We start from the raw sequence: 20,874 nt of genomic DNA on the forward strand, positions 1-20,874 counted from the left end.
TCTGAAAGTAGGTACACATAAATTGGAATAAAAATGGCGAGTTCATAAAAATGCAACAAACGTTCTGAGGAGCCGAGTTATGTTCCCCCGATGGCACCCGAGTGCCAAATCGGAGGCTATAGTATTGATGGATGACAATATTTTTCAACTAATTTTGTATGTGTTACCTTCAAATCTCGTTGGTAAGAATATAAAGTGACTAAAACTGACCGTCTCAACAGTTCTCTTTACAATTATAATAATATCAGGGGTCTAAAATAAGTTAATGTTATTTTATCACAAAAAAATATTTTTTTATCATCTTAATGCGTCTCACATTTATAAAAATGATTGATTTTTTTAAATAAAAGTAATAATTTTTTACCTTAGCGCCATCTATTACTGAGTAGCATTATTTAGTTCTCCATTCTTACATTTAGGTTACAAGCAACATGAAATAGATATATTTGTAGTTACTATAAATAACCTCAAATAAATACAAATATACATATAACCATCATCAGTACCTGCTTTATCATATATGCATATACAAATAAAGCAAAATATCAGTAAGTGTTCATAATGGTAAGTAGAAAAAAACAAACTATTTTGGGGGAAACATTTAATTACTTAATACAAATAGGTACTACAACAAATTACTTATACATTAAAACATATTTCGATACCATTTATATTTATAGCATACAACATATCTTCGGTCTCTAAGACCAAAATCACCGTGTAAAACATATTGTTATCTCTATTTTGTCGAAGATAAAGACAATGATAACGAAGATCTCTGTTTAAGACATGTTTAAACAGAGATCTTGGTCTCAGAAACCAATGGTCAGTCAACTAATGACGTTGCTACATGTAAAATATTTTAATAACAATAAGAAACAATGTATTAGTATCATAATAATAAATGTTAACAGATTTATGTTTATTTTATACTAGCTGTCGCCCGCGAATCCGAAAAGAAAGAATTAAAAAAAAAACTAATTAGTAGCCTATGTGTTCTTCCATATTATGTTCTACATCTATACCAAATTTCAGCGAGATCCATGCAGCCGTTCTGAAGATACCTTCAAACATCCATCCATCTAAACATTCGCATTTATAATTTTAGTAAGATACTCTTATGTGTTGGAGGCAAAGACCCACTTTGAGTCGCTGAGACAGCGGAGTAAATAAATAAGTTTATCATAACATAATATATTTTTACTATAAAATATTTTTTTAACATAATCGATATATTCCTAACATGATAATAGTTTTATAAAAATAATTACTAGACATACACATTACACTTATTAGACATTTTTATCTATATAGTAATACCTCCATTTACATTACATTCAGATAATTTTTATTTTGGATAAAAGAATAGAGAGAAAGAAATATAAGAGAATTATGACATACTTTTGAAATTACAACAATTTGCATACTTAAATACTTTATTCAATTGTTTAAAATTAGAGTTAAATTTAAATAAAATGAATACTTACTAAAAATATATATTTAACGTCATAAAAAGGAAAATTGATTAATTAAAAATAATATTTGCAATGTAAAGTTAGAGTACACTTAGAGTTATAATTAAAATTTAAATTAAATTGATTTCATCAATTTGGCCAAGTCAGTCTTGTAAAATTAAAAATCACAATAAAATACGTCCAGATTGTCATAGATTATAAATTAGACTTAGTTATAAGATTATAAAATTTTACAATAAATATTGACTTGAAACTCCCCATTTGAAATATATTGTTATATCAGTTTTGTCAAAGATAATGTGAGGGATGACGAAATGTTTCATACAGAGATTTTGTTCTCAGAAACCATCGCTTACCTTTATACGATAGAACAACACTTTTAATTGACTGTAATTACGCAGAAAAATAAAGCTACGTCTAAATTGCGCTTGACTTCAATCAATTTTTATTTTATATTTTGTCATGATTATAAAAATAGTCGGGAACTTTAAAAATTGAACACTTTTGCCAAAAAACAACAATCTAAATATGAAATAAAGCACAAAATACAAAATGTAAATGTCGATCAAGACATAGTTTAGGCTTATATTATTGTAGATAGGCCAAATAATTTTAACACAAGCGCATTATGATGTAAATTTTATAACACTGGGTTTTTTAATTGACTATTCTAACATTAAAGATAAGTAAAAGAACATGTCTTCGAATGAAGAATTAAATGCGAGAGTGATTCCATATTTTAACATTATTTAGTATTTTTATAGAAGGTTTAATTTCATTTATAACAATAATTATTATATTAATAATAATAATTAAAATATTGTTAATCTTTAAATAAATTGTACCTTAACATAATTTTCTTTAACATCACAGTATAAAATAATAATAAATTAGTTCTAAAGTAACTATATATAGATGTAAGAACTTAGATAACTGAAAACTGAACTTAAAATTATATTATTTCTAACAAAATAACTAATATTTAGTTATTAATAATTTGTAATAACTGTAAATATCGGTACATTTAATAAATCATTTATTTATTAGTTATTTAATCATACACACACAATAAAAACTTATCAAACATTTCAAGAAATAATAGATATTTTTTAAAACGATTTGTATACGTCATGTTCAAAATAAACAAACATTAAGTAAATTGTTAGTTAACTAAAGAAATCTGCCCCCTAGATAAAGTAAAATTCGATTAACGAGATAACTAACAGAAGTGAAAATATGATGCCGTCAAGATGAAATTGTTAATTCACATATTTTCTGACTAAAACAAGATCCTTGTCGAACACTTCTTTGTCAAGTAAATATTTCTTTAAATGTTGACTAATCTATTACAACGCTAATCGAACGTGACTTTCTCTACGGGGTTTTGTATCAGTTTATTTACGAAAATGTTAGACGACTAGGTAAACAGCAAAGTAAATCGAGGAAGATGTATAATAATATTTCTGCACTCGATACCTTCTTGCGCTGTTGATTATTTATCGGTATAACAACTTCCACGTTGGACTCGTCGTCATCTTCATCGGAAGTGGTAAGCTCGACCTCGTAGAGTGGGGATGATCTGTCGGGACTGCTGCGCTCAACCGGTTGAGAGTCGACAGAGATTTCCCGTCGCACCAACGGAACCATTGGGTAATCCATCCCGACGAAATCCATCCAAGCTTCTTGGATGTTCTTCTGTAATTATACAGTAGTCTTATAGATAGCATCCTATACCTGGCTGCCGCCAAGTCTCGGACATTTAAGAGTTACCAAATACAGGCGTATTGGTTTTATTTAATTGTTTTGCCGTTAATTAACGATAAAAAAATTAAATTTAAATAAAACTCATACCGGATTATTCCTTTCATCCATAATAAACTCGTCATCGCTGCTGCTCGAGTCCACCAACTGAAAACCGAGAATCATTTCTTATATTAATACCCTCAAATTTACTTAATTTTCAATTCGTGTGTATCGCATGTGTAACGTGTTCGTTTAAAAGTCTCCATAGGTTTATTTTAATGCCTACGTATATGAATCTTTGCAGCAAGCAGTAGGTACCATAATATTCAAACTTTATAGTAGCTTGTGGTTAGCTGTGAGTGCATGCGCTGTAACTGGTTTTCAGGTGGGTTAATGCAGGTGAATGCGGTTCCCCTTTCCAAATACATGCGAACTAATGAACCAAAATAATGTTTGAATATCACTGTAATAAATTTGATTTTGACGCTCACATTGTTGGCGGCGGGGAAGCGCATGCCGGGCACGCAGGCGGCGTCCTCGCTATCGATGCCGCTGTCCTCGCGCTCCAGCTGCAGCGGCACCAGCAGCCCCACGCGAATCTCCACGTTGCCCGCCAGCTTGACAGATTTTCTCTCGCCGAACTCTACAGAAAAAAAGACAAATTCAATGACATTACAACGACCTTTACGTTAGGAAATCTTCTTTAAATACCTATCGACTAAATGTTGATAACCGTCAGTTTGATCCTCGTTACAATGAAATTCTTACTCGTTTTTCTTTTTCTTATTGAGCTTGTTTGAGAAAAAAAACTGAAAGTTTTTTCTTTGAACACGAGTTAGTCTCAAGAACTTCCTATATGGGTAAATAAAGCCATGCACTTTAAAAAAGTATTGACTATCATAGCATATGGAATAGACTAAAGCGCATACTTATTTTTATAGTTATTCTCTAGTTGAGCAATACATTATGTTATGACAAGTTTAAAAACAAACGTAAAATTTCTAACAACTACTAGTATACATTGACTATTTTCCTATTTCGACGTTTTTAAATTTAATGCATATGATGGATTGTTTAAACTTAATACTAATGAAATGTATTTTTATATATAATACTGTTTACAAAACAGAAATATTATAATATCAGGAAAAACATTTACAATGTCCATAAATAATTCTGAGTTAGCAAAAGTACTTTTGAATCTAAAATAATCTTATCGGTAACAATCAGCCATGTCTCTATTAGCCATTATTAGATAACTGCATGAAATTTACGATCGATTGCTTGTACATTGCATGACCTTTACAACGTAATTCAACTATCAACCAAATAACAACAAACGAAATCCGATCAAATAATCACCACAAATATTATTAAGAAAGGCATAGTTTATAAAGAATGCTTACTTACATTTAAATTAATCCAAATATCACAATGTGATTTGTTTTTCTGACCGCTATCAGTAATATTATCGACTGAGAGCGAAGTGACTGACGTACGAAACCTACGCGTTATTCCTCGGGATGAAAACCAAGGTCCTAGGGGAGTCTCCCTCCGTTACCATGGTAACCGATCGCTGCGCGCGCACTAGTAATTCGCAACAAAGATATTTTGTCAAATACATTTGACAATTCCTTCAACTATTATTTTCTAACGCAGTAATTTGCAAGATTTATCGTTTTTTCGCAATAATGTGCCTCATTTGATACATTAGAGGTTTGGTATGGCTCCAAAGAAGGTACGATTTCTTGTTAATTTTACACAAAACTTGTACTAATGTCTAAAAAAATTAACACAAAATTTAAAAAAAAACAATAGAGAAATCAAAAAAGATATATGAAAAACACGTTATACTTACAAGGAATAAAAAAACATCATTTATCTATAAATCTTTCAAAATTAACTATGAATTTGTATAATTTCGTTGTATCTCTAATCATCACAACTCACAGCAACGCATCACACACCCATACAAATATAAATAAAAACTGCATCATAGTTCTTCAATTCAAATCTATCTGTGGGTTTCCATTGCTTAAGCATTTGTATAAAATAAAAGTATTATCCCGTTAATTACCTTTGAAAAAACGGAGATATATATATGTTCTACTACAAGTATTTGGGCTATGGAATTCTACTGTAACACTAAATAATACACAATCAAGCTGTAGTTGAATTCTTAAACCAATAATCTCTTTTACATCCACTTTAATATCATATCACTTGTTCGTTTCTTCACTTATTTACCATCAACTTGTGTTAATTTCGTCACTTCTAAAATTACTAATATTTTAATGTTAAACAAGATTTATTATGAATAATAACAAATAAACGTTAGAAATAGGTAATTACTTTCCTTATAATTGCATTGTACGTGTATAATATACAAAATTTAAGATCCAATATAATATTTCTCAAATTTTTCTCTTACTCTTCTATTCTTAATTTTTAGTTACGTGCAGTGAAGTTCATTTACGAAACGCAATCTTGATACACTTCATTTAAACTGCTCATGAAATACTAATTTAATAGACACGGCAAATATTATGCGCAAACTTAGCTACTCGTATAACTGTTTGCAGATCTTTAGCACTGCAGTAACAGTCATCATATTTTCACTCGCTAGGGTAACAGTGTTATAAGATTTAAAACTACGGAACCTAACTTGTACTGTTTATATGTGGTGTTAGTCGCAAAAGATAAAATTTGCTTACGAATTATTTTTAATATTCTGAAAAAAAAAACTGATTTAGATTCCCATCCCTAGTCCACAAGGAATGAGTAAGCCGGGTACATTGCCAGACATCTGGCGAAGCAAATCCACGGAGAAATCTATAGGGTTGATCCTGAAACGGTTTAGAGTGAGTAAAGGCTTAGCAATGCTGTATGCAGTCCTTTGTAAATATCTTGTCATTTGTGTACGTCGACATTTTGTTTTTAATATTGGCGTGAGCATATCAAATTGTTAATTTCAGGTATTGATATGGTGAAGCCAAGATTCGTGACCCTGTTTATCCTACGTAGTATTTTTAGGAAATATGAATTTTATCACTGTAGAAAAAAAAGAGCTATACGTGTTTTCATCTGTAGATATTGGCAAATACACAATTCGAAGTGAATAGTACGCTTTTAATATTATTTCTTATAGCAGTTTCGAATATTAATATACTTTAGTGCATAATTTGGTTATATCTGTCGCCTTATTAGCTTTAAGCTGTCGCATAACAATAGCCTTAATATGACTAACGTAGCCCTCTGTTCATACACTTTTAAGTCACAGTAAAGATCAGTTTAAATAAAAAAAGGATCCTATCTCTATATACTAAAAATAAAGAACGAAGAGATACAAGGCAATTCGTATTAACTAGTATGTAAAATTTATTCAAATATTATTAGGGCTTCAAGTCAAGACAACTATGTCTTAGGTCGTAGGAATTAAAAAAAATAATTAGATTACAAATAATTACTGACCTAATTCTTATTGTAATGAGAACTATGTTGCGTCATCGCTTTGTATTGCCCTAAACCCTTGCATTGTGCTAACGTCACGCGATTTTAACGTTCTTATAGCAGGAAACCGATCATAACCTTGTTTACTACTTTCTGATGCTTTCTGAATACATTTACCAGGTAATACTGCACAGAATTATGTTATGTATCTACAGTGGAAACTAACGGCTATAAACGAAATGTCATATCGTCTACTATAAATATTTTTTGTATGATTTTATGGACATATTTTTGAAAGAATTGAATACGCTTTATGTACGAAACTTAATAATCTATCTATCTATATATATAAAAGAAAGTCGTGTTAGTTACACTATTTCTAACTCAAGAACGGCTGAATCGATTTGACTGAAAATTGGTGGGCAGGTAGCTTAGAACCAGGAAACGGACATAGGATAATTTTTACCCCGTTTTCTATTTTTTATTCCGCGCGGACGGAGTCGCGGGTAAAAGCTAGTTTTGGATAATTTAGGAAAATAAAATAATTGACAGTTAATAGTTGACACGTGGATAAGAAGTTTGATGTTTTTGGAGTTGATATAAATGATTAGTTATTCGTTATAGCTTATAAGCATCGCATGTCATGTTCGCGAAATAAGTTTTTTTTTTCAATAGTACTTACAGACACTGCAATTTCATTAATATTTATATCGATTCAGCCTCATTACGCCCACTGCTGGGCATAGGCCATAATATTTATATAATAGATAGGTTTTTTTTAAATAAATTCATTATATTATTTATAAATCACACTTACCATATGAAGAGATGAGTTAATTTTTATTTTTGAACATCTTAAGTCTTGACCCAAGAAAAGTTCGTCAATCATCTTTCGACATGATAGATCATCTTTGTCCAAATGTGGATACTAGGTTGTGTATCACGAAAGGCCGAGATCGAAATGGCAAATGTTTGTGATAAGTCGGGCTAATTCGAATGTAGGTAGTACTGTGACGTCACTGCTTGGTGCTTTGTCGTCTCAGTGCTAGCTACCGCCAGACACGGATACTAATTAAAGCTTGGTGACACGCCCGCTACGGGAAGTCACGGTACAGTCAGCAAAATAAGATTAATAAATTAAAAAAAAAACTGAATAAACGTCTCGATACAATTTCGTAGATCTAAATATCTAAAACCTACATACAAATTGAGAACCTACCCTTCTTTGGCGCCGGATAAAAGATGTGAACTTAAGGTTTTATTATTTCAAATGCGATGTTAGTATGTTTGCTGTTGCGTTGCGAAAGGAATCTTTGGGTTACAGACTGGAAAACACAGATAACAAAGTTTTCGTACAAGTTTCCGACATTGAAACTAATGGTGAATTTTAAATTAAACAATTTGATAAAATAGGGTTACATTTAAATTTAACATTATTACGTTTATGTAGCTAGTATTTTTTTAAACTATTAGTAACTTAATAGAAAAGTTTCGCCCCATCCGTACTGCATTAACACTATGGTAATTCTTAAACCAATCCAGTGCAGTTTCTGCAACGACTTTGTCCGCGACTGAAGAGAAAGTTGTTAATTTTTTTTTCGAATAAATCACGATAACGTTGTAAATAATTTATAATTTTAATGATAAATAAATTAAATAATGTCGATTGATTCTGTATCGAGTACTCCCGATTCTTCGTTTTATTCGGTTAAGTTTCAGAACCGTAGTTGAATAAATTTGTTAAAACCAGCTAGCGGCACGCACCAACCTTTTTTAATTTGTTTACGCTTGCTTTGCTTAGTTAAAATGTCTCGTAATGTTTACGGCCATGTTACATGATCCTCGCCAATAAAGACCTGTCATCAAATAAATATGCAAATGTCTAGAATATTTTCTCGTAAATCACTGAAGTACTTACATTAGACAACTACAGTATCTGTTTTGCTGCGGTCCTGTGCTTTCGTGCTTTCGTATTTTAGTTTTAAAAAAAGACAAAAATGCTAAAAGCTATGGTTAAACGCGCGCTAAATAAAGACGATGATAAGTTGCTCATCGCAAAGACTTTGCAGCGTTTAGATGTAGGCACTTTGATTAATTATTTACTGTGATAATACAAACTCATTTGTATATTTGTTACTGTTTTTAATTTAGCAGAAAGACGCGTCAAAATCGCGAGCTAATCTCGCAGACGACGACGCGTTAGAGTGGCTCAAGCCGCGCGTACTCATCAAACCAGATGATCAGGACTTCGTTCCAGAATCTGTAAGTATTGATATTTATGTTACAAATAGATTCAGCACGATCCTCAATTGGGATATTTTTGGTATGTTTATTTAACCAAAATGAGTGAAAAAAGTATGGTTAACATTTCTTATAAAACTTTTCTTTAAATAAATTAATAAGAGAATAAATATAGAATTACAAAATTTTATTTTAAATTACCAACAAAATTGTATTGTAATTTTGCTTATCCTGATGTTGTAATGTTATTTTACAATCGTCTCCCTTCAATGTAATATTTAGGAACTTGATGAAGAAGTTGGTCGTATATTGACAACAATAAATCCGCAATGGGTGCCAGTAGAGGTGGCATATCACTACGGGCAAAACAAGTTCATAACGAAGCCCAAGCCGGCGTTTGGTAAAGCCTACCCACTGTATGTGTACCAAGGTACCGCGATACGAAAAGACTCTGATGAGGCAAAGGCTCAAATCGCTGCCGGTTATGGTAAGCACTTCTTTGTTGATTAAATTTACTGGCAACAAAGCTTTAGGTTTAGGTTCTAATTACCTAGTGAAATTACTGCGAGTGATGAGGAATAAATATATAGTTCCCGATGCATGAGATAGCACGTCGGGCAAAAAAGTGCTTGAAGTGCCAAATCAAACGCATACATAGATCGTATCGTATCGATAGGTACAGTGAGTCACATTCTAATGATAGTAATTATTTAAGGTATGGTTGGTTTCGACGACGCGGGTCCTAAACGTGCTAAAGTTAAAAAAGCTGCGGCTGAAGAAGAAGAGGAAGAGGAACCGGAAGCGGAACCGCCGCCCGTCGAAGAAGCTAAACCAGAAGGTATGGAACATTTCCTTTATATACTACAGCAAGTTTTAGCGAGGTATTAAGTAACAATTCCATACCAAGTTAACGTTATGCCTGTTCCAACAGAGGAGGGACCAGCTGAAGAAGAAGTTCCGGAAGCAGCAGAACCTCCGCCAGAACCAGACGTGCAAGATGAACAGGAAGTTGGCAATGAAGAAGTCGAGGAACCAGAACCAGAAGAGAGTAAGATTGCATCATTCATTATTTTTGAACTAATTTTCCAAACACAAAGGTATTTATATTTAATAATAACTTAAACTGCCCTTTAATGTAAACTTTTACTACAACATCTGCACTACTTTACTTACTCCCGTAATGACCATTTAATGAGGATAGCTGTTAGGTTTAATATTTATCACGAATTAAATAAAAAGCCCAACTAACTATGATAATGCAGGCAAGAATATGAATGGAAAGACATATCACACTTTAAAGTCAGTGAATTATAGTGTAGTCTGCAAGAGGTAATTATAGAATCGCCATAGAGTGGGCAAATATTACCAGCGTAGAACTTGGCACAATATCGGCAAATATTTACTGAACTGATGGTCAACCTCCAATAGAGGAGTGACACGTAGAGAAAGAGGAATGGTATATGTACATGATGTTGATATTATGTATGTACCATACGTACTCAGAAGTTTACATGTTGTTTTTTACAATGCTTGTAGAACCGGCGGCTGTTGAAGAGGAAGTTATTGTGGTAAAGCCGAGAGTCAGGAAACTTGCCAACCAGTTCAACTTTTGCGAACGAGCTGCTCTCACGTATAACTTTCCTCGTCGCGTAAGTTGTTATTTATTTAGGTTTCAAATATCTAGCTTCTCCGGCGATCTTCAGTGAGTTCAAAGTTACTGGGGTTTTTCGAAGAGTTAGTGGTGACCTATATTCTTCAATGTCCACAAGCAACGTAGCAATGTGTGCGCTAGTCGCAAATTTTTAGAAAAACAAATCACACTACTAATTATGTATTTTTTTTTTAATGATTTAATATTTAACAGTCCGTCGAAACGCAAACAATTCCCCCGCCGAGAGCTAACTTCGGCTCGACCGCACTTCAGTGCATCATTTTCGACTTTTACCAAGAAGATTACGCGAGGAAGATGCGTGAAAAGGAAGAAGAAAAACCGAAAAGGGTATTTTTTCTATGATTTTAATATACACCCACATCCTTTTTTGTGGAATCGTTAAATTTAATTTGAATTAACTTGTATTTAATTATAACATTAACTTAGAGAGATTGTACAGTCTGTATAAAACGTTGTTCTTTCCTGTGTTTATAGCTTCGTAAGAAAAAAGAAAAGCATGCCAAATCCGCTCAGCAAATCCACGACGAACAGTTGGCACAGCGCATCCGCGAAGCTTGGGCCATACTCGAGCGCCTTGTCAATCAGAACATATATGACGATATCGGTAAGGAAATAATTCCATAATTACGCGCAGATACAGACGACAATCTTAAAACGATAGAGTTCGATTTGACGTACCGTTGATTTTCTTTTGGGAAGATGAAAAAAAACGGAGTAACTAGTGACAATGTATTCCAGCTCTTTGAGTTTTGGGGCCACCGACGACTAGAGTTAGCGAACCCCTTGATGCCCTTTAGGATAGCCCTAGAACGTAATACTTTAGTATGATGTTTTATTAGTTTAGCTAACACGACCAGAGTGTATTCCCAGCTTAATTTTTTAGCATCTCTGTTTTGTTTTTGTGTTTTTTATACCTTTATTATTTTAAAATGTTGCGGTTCAGCTCAAGACTACCGTTACTGGGATGATCCGTCGGACGAGTTCCGTGAAGGCATGGGCTCGCTGTTGCCGCTGTGGAGATTCCAGTTCGAGCCGATGCGCAGCCACGCAGTCTGCGACATGCAATGGAATCCCCACTATCAGGACTTGTTCGCTGTCGCTTACGGCTCCTGTAAGATTTACATTTATGTGATTTACTTTCTATCATTACCTTAACAGCACCTTAGCGTGGGAGTTAATTTACTTACTTATTTTCTCACTCAGAGTCAGGCTTTGAGTGTAGTAGTTTAACTACTAACTTTTAACGACAACTAGTCATTGACTGTCTTGTGCTCCTGTTTTTTGTATTGAGGAACTGGACAAAACTTTATTGAGGTACATAGTACAACACTTGTGGTAATTATTTTCAGTGGACTTCACCAAACAGCAGAAGGAAGGGTGCGTATGTTTGTACAGTATCAAGAACCCCGCGTACCCGGAGTACGCGGTCGTCACCGAATCGCCAATCATCTGTATTGACGTGTACAAGGAGACGCCTTACCTCATCTGTGTCGGTATGTACAAATATAGATACTTACTATGAATGTCATAAAAAAATATTTGTATCCGTGTAATGCCATCCATTTATTTTAACTTCAAATTCTAATAAAAAAAATCGTAGATGTTTGAAAATTTATAGAGGATGCTACTGTACAAATGCCATAATTTTACTATAGTCAAGTCAAACTACTATTTAAACATGAAATGGCCATTATATCAGATATTCTAACCCTAACATAGGTAATCTTTATAGTTGTTAGTACAGCGTAATATTTTTGGAAAATTACTACATTGTACAAACCAATAATATTTTTACACAGGTTGTTATGATGGCAACGTGTGTGTGTACAACGCACAGCTCTCTCTCGAGTCGTCCTACCAGTACAAATCCGACTCTGTCCGGGACAAGCACAGTAACATTGTATGGGAAGTAAGTCAGTTTCGATTGCCTTTTAGGTGTCTTCAATAAATCATTTTCATGGTATTTCTTTTAAAGCGAGGATTCTGTGCCATTTGCTACTTATATACATGTTATAAAAGTAAAAATAACCACATTAAATTGTGGTAAGGATGCGGTGTGATAGGTGACAGAGAAAACCACATCCCTCACTTTTGTATTATTCTGATTTATTTAAGTACTTTGCTTTCTATCGTTGGATGAATTCTGATTGAGGTTTCCACAATTCATTCTTGCAATTCGATTTGTTTGAACAAATACATAGAGATTCTTTGTTACTGCTTTATTTTTATTTCAAAGTTTTATTATTTTTTCTTTTTATTAAAGTTTGAAACATTAACATAAATAAATAATTACAGTAAATATATTCTAAAACTATGGATCTTACTAAACAAAAGTGGCGAGCAAATTGCGACATGTATTAATGACGTAATTGACGCCAGGTCCGTTGGGGGGCGCGGCTGATTGACGGCGAGGCATCGTTCTTCTCTGTATCGGGTGACGGGCGTGTGGTGCAGTGGGCGGTGATGCCGGGCGAGCTTCGAGCCACCACTATCATAGAATTACGCGCGCCCGCAGCCCCCGTACCCGGACCCGACGGCACCCTCATCACTGTTAATAGTAAGATCACCACTAAGCAATTAACCACGCGACTACTGTGGCAGTGACGGTAGTGCCAGTGGAAATAGTATTTACATTGTTTGTATAAAACTTATGCAACCCACGAGTCCGGTTATTCATCGTTTCACAGAAGGTCGTTTTTTGTTAGCTTTGCCTACCTCTCGCTCGCTCATTCGTTGATCGCGCGCGTCCATCCGATAACGAGTTAAAGAAGCGGCGAGGGATTGCCGGGCAGGTGTAATGAACCTAAACAACATTTAAACTTGCACACGAACTCGCAGAGCAAGTGTTCTTTTTTTATATATCAAAAGGTTGCAAACAATAAACGGTCACTTGAATTCGCCCAAACAGCGAGGCGACCGTTGCCCATAGACATCCGCAAATGCAGACTCGTTGTGCCTACCTTTAATCAACGGAGAATCAACGCACAGAAAGAGAATATTTCCCCTTCCTATGCGTCCCCTCTTCCGCCAAATCCACTTCCCTTTCCCATCCTTTCGTAATAGGAAAAGGGTGAAAGGGAAAGAGTACTAAAATTAGGCCTCCGGGACCACAAAATTATTACTAATGTGTTCCTTGCCTACAACCAGGTTGCGGCAGCAGTATCTGCTTCCATCCGGAGAAAGCGGACATCTTTCTTGTGGGCACCGAGGACGGCGCGATCCACACATGCTCGCTCAAATACAACCGCAGCTATGTGCGCTCCTGTCAGGCGCATCACATGCCTGTATACCGTATCAACTATAATTACTTCAACAACTCCATATACGCCTCCTGCTCGGGAGATTGGAGGGTCAAGATATGGGAGGATGGACGCGAGTAAGATGACTAACATTCTTTCACATTCACTTATCGGAAGCGAAAACCGTAATTTCAATGAACATTAATCAGTAGTATTAAAAACAAACGTCTCAAAACAGTGGTTTTACCGAGTTACTACTTTTAAATTTCTAGATGAAATCACCTCCGATGCAATATTTTAATCGGAGTAATTTTGTTACAACGTATATTTTATGTTGATAATCTAGCTGTATAAAATGTTCATTAAATATACATTTTTCGTGTGCATATTCCCAGGACGATAAAGGAAAATGAATAAAACTTTATATTTCAAAAGCTCACATTAACTGGCGCGCTCCCAACAGACTTCACGCTTCGTTGATCTTCACTCGATATTTCCGACAACAATAACATAATAACTGCACTTGCAAATATTACACTGTTTTAATACTTCGAATTGAATATTTAAATAATACATAATTAATCTATGTGACCTTTTATAGCTTGATTTTTGAAGTGTTATCCGATTATTATTTCATATTCTTCCTCGGAACTTCATAGGTGTACCATCAGTTGAGATTATTTTTAATATTATACATATTCATTTATTTACTTATTATTTATATAACACATTTCATAAAAATATAACAATATATATTAAAAAATAGTATACCACCGGCTGCTGAATCCCTTGATTCAAGGAACCAGTGGTTAGGGCTGCAAAAACAGGAACCTCACTGTACACGCGGTTTCTAAAATAACTGTATTTTGTATTTATTTTTTTGTTATAGTTTTCTTATGGTTTATAATAAGGTGTTTTAATTACAGCGAACCACTATTCATGTTTGAGCTTGGCTCCCCGGTGGGCGATGTAAAGTGGGCGCCTTACTCCAGCACTGTGTTTGCCGCCTGCACCGCCGACGGGAAGGTATTAATTACGTCTGTCATAGATATAAGCTTATAGATACATAATCCTTTGTGATTTTTGATTGGTTGAAATTCGACCAAAATTCACGAGGATTTTAATTTTTTGTATTATAATAAGCTTTTTGCACTTTTTTTCCACAATAACTTTGACTGTAAAATTTAATTTTCATCCGTTTGCGTAATTTCCTTAAAAAAATGTATGAAGTTTTCACTAATAGTAAGTCAATAACCTCTAAAGATATATATGTATATATGTACATATCCATAAAGGTCAGAGTAAGTCAATTGTCGTCCGACCATGACCTTTCATTATGCATGTCCATTCCGTTTCAATGTACGTAAGCCGGTTCCTCTGTTTAAAATAAAATGTATACTTTTGCAGGTGTACGTATTCGATCTGAATGTAAACAAATACCGACCGATTTGTGTGCAAGCTGTCGTCTCGAAGAAAGCGAAGAAATTGACGAGGCTCGATTTCAATCCAAAACTTCCCGTCATTGTGTGTGGCGATACCAAGTGAGAATTTTTTAAATAATAAAAAGTTTGCTTAATCGTATTATTAATTTGTAGACTAGTCAAATAAACATTAACGAGTTATATTCAAATACTGTTATTTTAACTTAAGTTCACAAGCCTCCATAGCTCAGGGGTTAGAGCACTGGTCTTGTAAACCAGGGGTCGAGAGTTCAAATCTCTCTGGGGGCAATGTTCGTAATATATTTTTGTTGATTTTTTGTTGCATAAATCATTTTTTTACTAATTTTTAGGGGCACATGTCATGTATTAAAATTGTCGCCTAATTTACGGGTTATGGTAAAACCACCAAAGAAGGCACAAGCCACTGACCAAAGGACTTTACAGGTAATTTAGATTAAGTAATATTGATTAACTGTTTATATTTCGTTTATAACCCATACAAAATTTTATAGCCTTTTTTTCTAGGGATTATGATTTAATTATTTTTTGTCCAAATTATTCCAAAGATGGCGCTAACATTTAAACAAAATAGACGGCTAAACGTGACGTCGAAATAACTGGTTTTTTTTTACTGAATTTTATATTTCTATTTTACAACCGTGGATTTTCACGACCGAAATAAAATGTTTTAGACAAGCTTTTCGAGAGTCAAGATCCACTGTAATTTGGTTTTTTTTTGGTTACAGATAATAAAACTAGACAAACTTCTAACTCTAGTTCGAGACCCGCCGTTTACACCTGGAGTTGTTGAAGAAAAATTTGAAGATGATTAAATTTGTTAGGTAATTTTTACATTTAATATTAACATAAAATAAAACTACTTATATTTTTATGCGTTCTTTTATTTATTAATCTAATAAAGCATTAAAAATAAAATTGCACAAGATTTTTTAATCATACTTATAGGTAAAAGAGAAATGGATACATAGAAAGTATTTGGGTATAAAATTATGCATATAAAGGAATTCTTTTTTTTGTGTTGAAGGTGATATACTAATTATTTAATGTAATTGTATTTAAATACTTGAATAAATTAACAAATGTATATCAGTTATTTTAAGGTTTTTATATTAAGATTTCGGTCAAATACAAATTCATTCAACATTATATAACACACATATTAAAAAATAAATAACACAATCAAAGATTATAAAAAATAATCTATGACTTTTATGTAAAAAATACAAACTCCATTATATTTTTCATATCTGTCTATATATTGATAAACTCTTGAAAACAAAACATGTCATTTTCAATGACGATATTGCTTATAAATTTACCATATGTTTCCACTGTCGAAAAACATGTACAAAAACATTTTTATTATTTCAAAGCAAATTAAATAGGTCATTCATTCATTCAAGTCATTTTATTGTGCATTAGCAGTGGAAACACACAGTATTACGTCTTATTAACTAAATACTTTAGTAAAGACTAGTTTACGAGATCATTGAAAATACTATTCTAATATAGGAATAATTAGTTACATTTTACTGAAATAGGAAAGCACTAAGTTGAATACAAGATTTGAGCACAATTAAAATAACAGTAAGACACTGAAAAATTTATACTCTGTCATAAGCAGCAGTTTTTTTTTATCTTGAAGCGATAGTCACATTGAATAGCAAAAGCTGAAACTAAGCCTTATAACTCTAAACCATAAAATACGTTTTTAACTATGCAATATTGGAATAGGACACAATTAAAAATAAAATCTCATAAATCTAATTTGAAAGACATAAAAGACTAGAATTTACTTTAACACAAGATTGATATTTCTCTAGTTTCAATAAATATACTTTTAATATGCCCAAAGCTCGAACATTATTAAAGACATCTATTAAAGAAATTTACACAATACAAATATATAAGCATCTATAACATATGTATCATAGAACAGGTACATAAAGTTTTATATAACAAAGTTCTTATCCATAATATTAACATAGTATATTATGGATACAGTAACTTTGGACCAAGTTTGTTACATTTCTCAACTGCGGAGTTGCCAAGTTTCAAATCCAAAAATGCAGGAGCATCATTAGGTGCAGGCGCTTGATGACCCCCAAATTGTATCTGTGGATTATTAAGACTATTGAGTACTTATTAGGGGTTTAATCATTCCATTACCACTTGCAACATTCTTACGGCAAAGGAAAACATTGTGAGAAAAAAAGACGTGTGTGAATTTAACCAGCCTGCACTGGATCAGCGTAGTTAATTATGACCTAGTCACCCCTAATTCAAAGACAAGATAACATACCTGTGCTAGTGGATGTAGATGTCTTTCGGGGAATTCTTTCTGATGAGCCATGACCCAATCCGCAGGCCACATTGTTCCATTCTTAGCAGTAAAAGGCAGCACTAATGCATAAATGCTATTGGTTGCTGAGTATGCCACTCTGTAGTAATGACCTTTAGTTGCTCTCTCCCATATATAACCTTCAGAATCCGCCCCACCTCTTTGCAACAATGATACGCGTGAAACATCCGAAGCATGGATGCCTATTTCAGCATATTCTGCCCATGGAAGAATATCAGCTCTGTAAGTATTTTAACAAATTGGTATGATTAAAAATATATATATGCTATGAGTTTTATTAAAATCGGACTAAACCTAGAGATACAAATAACTTAATTAATTGGTAAATGTAATCAATGCAAGAAAAAAAATAATATAAATAAAAAAAACATGCATTCTTTTATGCTATTTTTTTTCCAGACCATAATAATCCTGGTTTAAGTAAACTAATAAAAATTATACTGTCATTGTTTCATTCCAAAGAGTGTGTCAGAATAAACTGAATTAGAACTTATCACATTTTAATTGGGTTTTGGGATGATTTATTATATTTTGGCATTTTTATTACCTAACAACGGCACCCAATAAGGATGTAGTCTCGAGCCAACAACGAGCACCTGCCTGTAACAAAGTACGTAGCACATGCGCAGCAGTCCTACGAATGTTCCTGCGACAGCAAGGTGGAGTGTTTTGCCCAGAGAGAATGTATGATGGAGTCCCTTGTACTGATGGGAAACATCGCTGTAAATATAAACAATTCATAATAATTGCTGAGGAATTGCACTTCTCAGTAGGAATAATCTAAAAGGAAAAATATTTTTTTTTCTAACATATTCTTTATTTAGGATTCTTGGTTGACAGATTATTTATGAAATTTCATTAGTCATTTGCCTTGGCAGGACTACTGGTTAGTGACCCCAAGGAGATATGTTTTGTGGTGTACATTAATTTTTCTTTCACTTTCATTAAAAACTTATGAATTTACCTTTTGTTAAGTTACATTTAATAATGCAACTCATGCAAAAATAGCAGATAAACTGAAATATCACTTGATTAAAAAAAAATTGAATGTTATTTTATCAATGAGTGACTTATTATATTTAACGAGAAAGTAAAATCGGTTTTTCTAATAGAATCTTAAACTCTTCTTATTCCTAATAAAATATACCTGTGTATCCCTTTTACAACCAAACCACTGCACTCTACTGTCCTCCCTAATAACCATCTTGACACCAAGTTCTTTATAAAGACTTATTCTTGCATCCCGCGCAAGTTTTGAAGCTTTTTGTTTAGCTGCTGGAGATTTTAGTACACTTCTACCCGCACCAAATTTACCATCAACTATTTGAATCTGAAATTATTATAGTTTTAACAAACTAATTTTATATCTGAATTAGGTATTTACAACAGATACAAACATTAGTAAACAGTTTGTGATAATTACCTTTATATTTCTTACAGTTGTTTGTAGATACAAAGATTCTGGGAAAGGTAATGCAAATGGTTGTGGCAGAGTTTGCAAAAGTGATGTTTTTATCAATAGAGCATGCTGGCCGTGTATCGCATCACATAGTTTCCCTGACGAATCCTTACTATATTGTAATGTCCAATCAACAGAATTCCATTTCACTTTCTGGCAAATTAGTCGAGAATTAGTCACACCTACAGCTATACCCTGAGAAGGAAAGGTTGTGGCAGCTATCGCCATCTGTTGCATTACACGACGAGATACTCTTGTCGAATCAGGAACAATTAGTACATATTCAGTATTCAAATAAGTCAAAGGGTTTAGTTCATGGGGCGATGCGTTCAAACGAAATTCTAAAGGTACAATCTTGACGTTACGCAAAGTTTCATTCGAAGCTGAGAACTGAAAGGGAGGATACTGTAGACCTTGACATAATATGACCACAGGCATGTTAGGAAATGCAGCAACGAAAGATTGCACGGTATCCGCGATATCATTTTCAAACTCCTCGAATTGGCGAAACACCACAGTTAATATTTTAGACAAATGTCTAGTCGTTCGCAATTGTAAACCATTGGGAGGAACAGTAACTGGTGCAATAGGATAAAATTTAAAATGAGGAAACAAATACGCAAAAATTGTAAGTAATGCGATTATAGTTAAAAGGAAATAAATTTTGAAGGTAAAGCGGCCGCGCATGAATCGAAATAACATTGTTGCTGTACAAAGAGTTATTCATTTTATTCATAATAATAATTAATTTGTTTAAAATACATTGAACGATAAAACCTCCGTGAAGTTGGCCCCCTCACTTTCATTTTTTTAACTTTTTTTTACGCAAATCGTTTGAGAATCGTTTGAGAGGGTTTGAGAGAAAAGAAATATCGTTTGAGAGTTCCTACTTTCTCCGTAAAAACAATTTCAAATTCTAGTGTTAAGTTGGCCCCCTCACTTTACTTTTTTTTATTTTTTTCAATGCGAATCGTTAGAGAGTCGTTTGAGAGACATTAAGAGAAAAGAAATATCGTTTGAGAGTTTTTACTTTTTCTGTAATAAATATTTTAATTCTGGGCATCGAAAGTTACAAGTCGATTTTCTTTTTTTTCCTAATTAAATATGGCAATCATGCACTTGGACGTTTCAAATTTATTGTGTAGGTAGAGAATGGTAAGAGAGTGATTGAGAGAAAAGAGAAATCGTTTGAGAGTTAATACTTTTTCTTAAATAAATATTTCAATTTCGGAATCGAAAGTTACAGATCGGTTTTCCTTTACTCCGAAATAAATATGGCAATCATGCACTTGGTCGTTTCAAATTTATTATGTAGGTAGAGAATGGTAAGAGAGTGATTGAGAGAAAAGAGAAATCGTTTGAGAGTTAATACTTTTTCTTAAATAAATATTTCAATTTCGGAATCGAAAGTTACAGATCGGTTTTCCTTTACTCCGAAATAAATATGGCAATCATGCACTTGGTCGTTTCAAATTTATTATGTAGGTAGAGAATGGTAAGAGAGTGATTGAGAGAAAAGAGAAATCGTTTGAGAGTTAATACTTTTTCTTAAATAAATATTTCAATTTCGGAATCGAAATTTACAGATCGGTTTTCCTTTACTCCGAAATAAATATGGCAATCATGCACTTGATCGTTTCAAATTTATTATGTAGGTAGAGAATGGTAAGAGAGTGATTGAGAGAAAAGAGAAATCGTTTGAGAGTTAATACTTTTTCTGAAATATATATTTCAATGTCGGAATCGAAAGTAACAAATCGATTTTCCTTT

General features: G+C 33.3%; 3 protein-coding genes and 1 non-coding gene across 4 annotated transcripts; 2 read left to right on the forward strand and 2 right to left on the reverse strand.

Annotated features, from left to right (window-relative positions):
* Positions 1-2,665: 2,665 nt before the first annotated feature.
* LOC106711153 lies at positions 2,666-4,240 on the reverse strand. The gene is made up of 4 exons (XM_045681655.1): positions 4,231-4,240; positions 3,710-3,861; positions 3,327-3,383; positions 2,666-3,170 (listed from the first exon to the last, which is right to left on the reverse strand). Exons 1-4 carry the CDS (start codon positions 4,238-4,240, stop codon positions 2,874-2,876), a joined length of 516 nt encoding a protein of 171 aa, XP_045537611.1. The 3' UTR covers positions 2,666-2,873.
* Positions 4,241-4,853: 613 nt separating this feature from the next.
* On the forward strand, positions 4,854-16,095 carry LOC106716491 (dynein intermediate chain 2, ciliary). The gene is made up of 17 exons (XM_045681574.1): positions 4,854-4,956; positions 8,820-8,930; positions 9,192-9,396; positions 9,625-9,747; positions 9,841-9,957; positions 10,446-10,558; positions 10,774-10,908; positions 11,056-11,185; positions 11,525-11,692; positions 11,931-12,074; positions 12,381-12,490; positions 12,961-13,138; positions 13,729-13,957; positions 14,747-14,846; positions 15,228-15,361; positions 15,613-15,706; positions 16,009-16,095. The coding sequence occupies exons 1-17, from the start codon at positions 4,942-4,944 to the stop codon at positions 16,093-16,095; spliced, it is 2,193 nt and encodes a 730-aa protein (XP_045537530.1). The 5' UTR covers positions 4,854-4,941.
* Trnat-ugu lies at positions 15,478-15,550 on the forward strand. Its single transcript has one exon. It is a non-coding gene; the product is annotated as a tRNA-Thr (tRNA).
* A 1,180-nt stretch (positions 16,096-17,275) lies between the features above and the next one.
* Positions 17,276-19,824, reverse strand: LOC106716635 (fukutin-related protein). Its single transcript, XM_014510189.2, has 5 exons — positions 19,069-19,824; positions 18,793-18,975; positions 18,193-18,365; positions 17,586-17,865; positions 17,276-17,398 (listed from the first exon to the last, which is right to left on the reverse strand). The coding sequence occupies exons 1-5, from the start codon at positions 19,804-19,806 to the stop codon at positions 17,276-17,278; spliced, it is 1,497 nt and encodes a 498-aa protein (XP_014365675.2). The 5' UTR covers positions 19,807-19,824.
* Between the last annotated feature and the right edge of the window lie 1,050 nt (positions 19,825-20,874).

The sequence above is a fragment of the Papilio machaon genome, chromosome 16 (assembly GCF_912999745.1).
Source record: "Papilio machaon chromosome 16, ilPapMach1.1, whole genome shotgun sequence".
In the NCBI taxonomy this organism is placed as follows: domain Eukaryota; kingdom Metazoa; phylum Arthropoda; class Insecta; order Lepidoptera; family Papilionidae; genus Papilio; species Papilio machaon.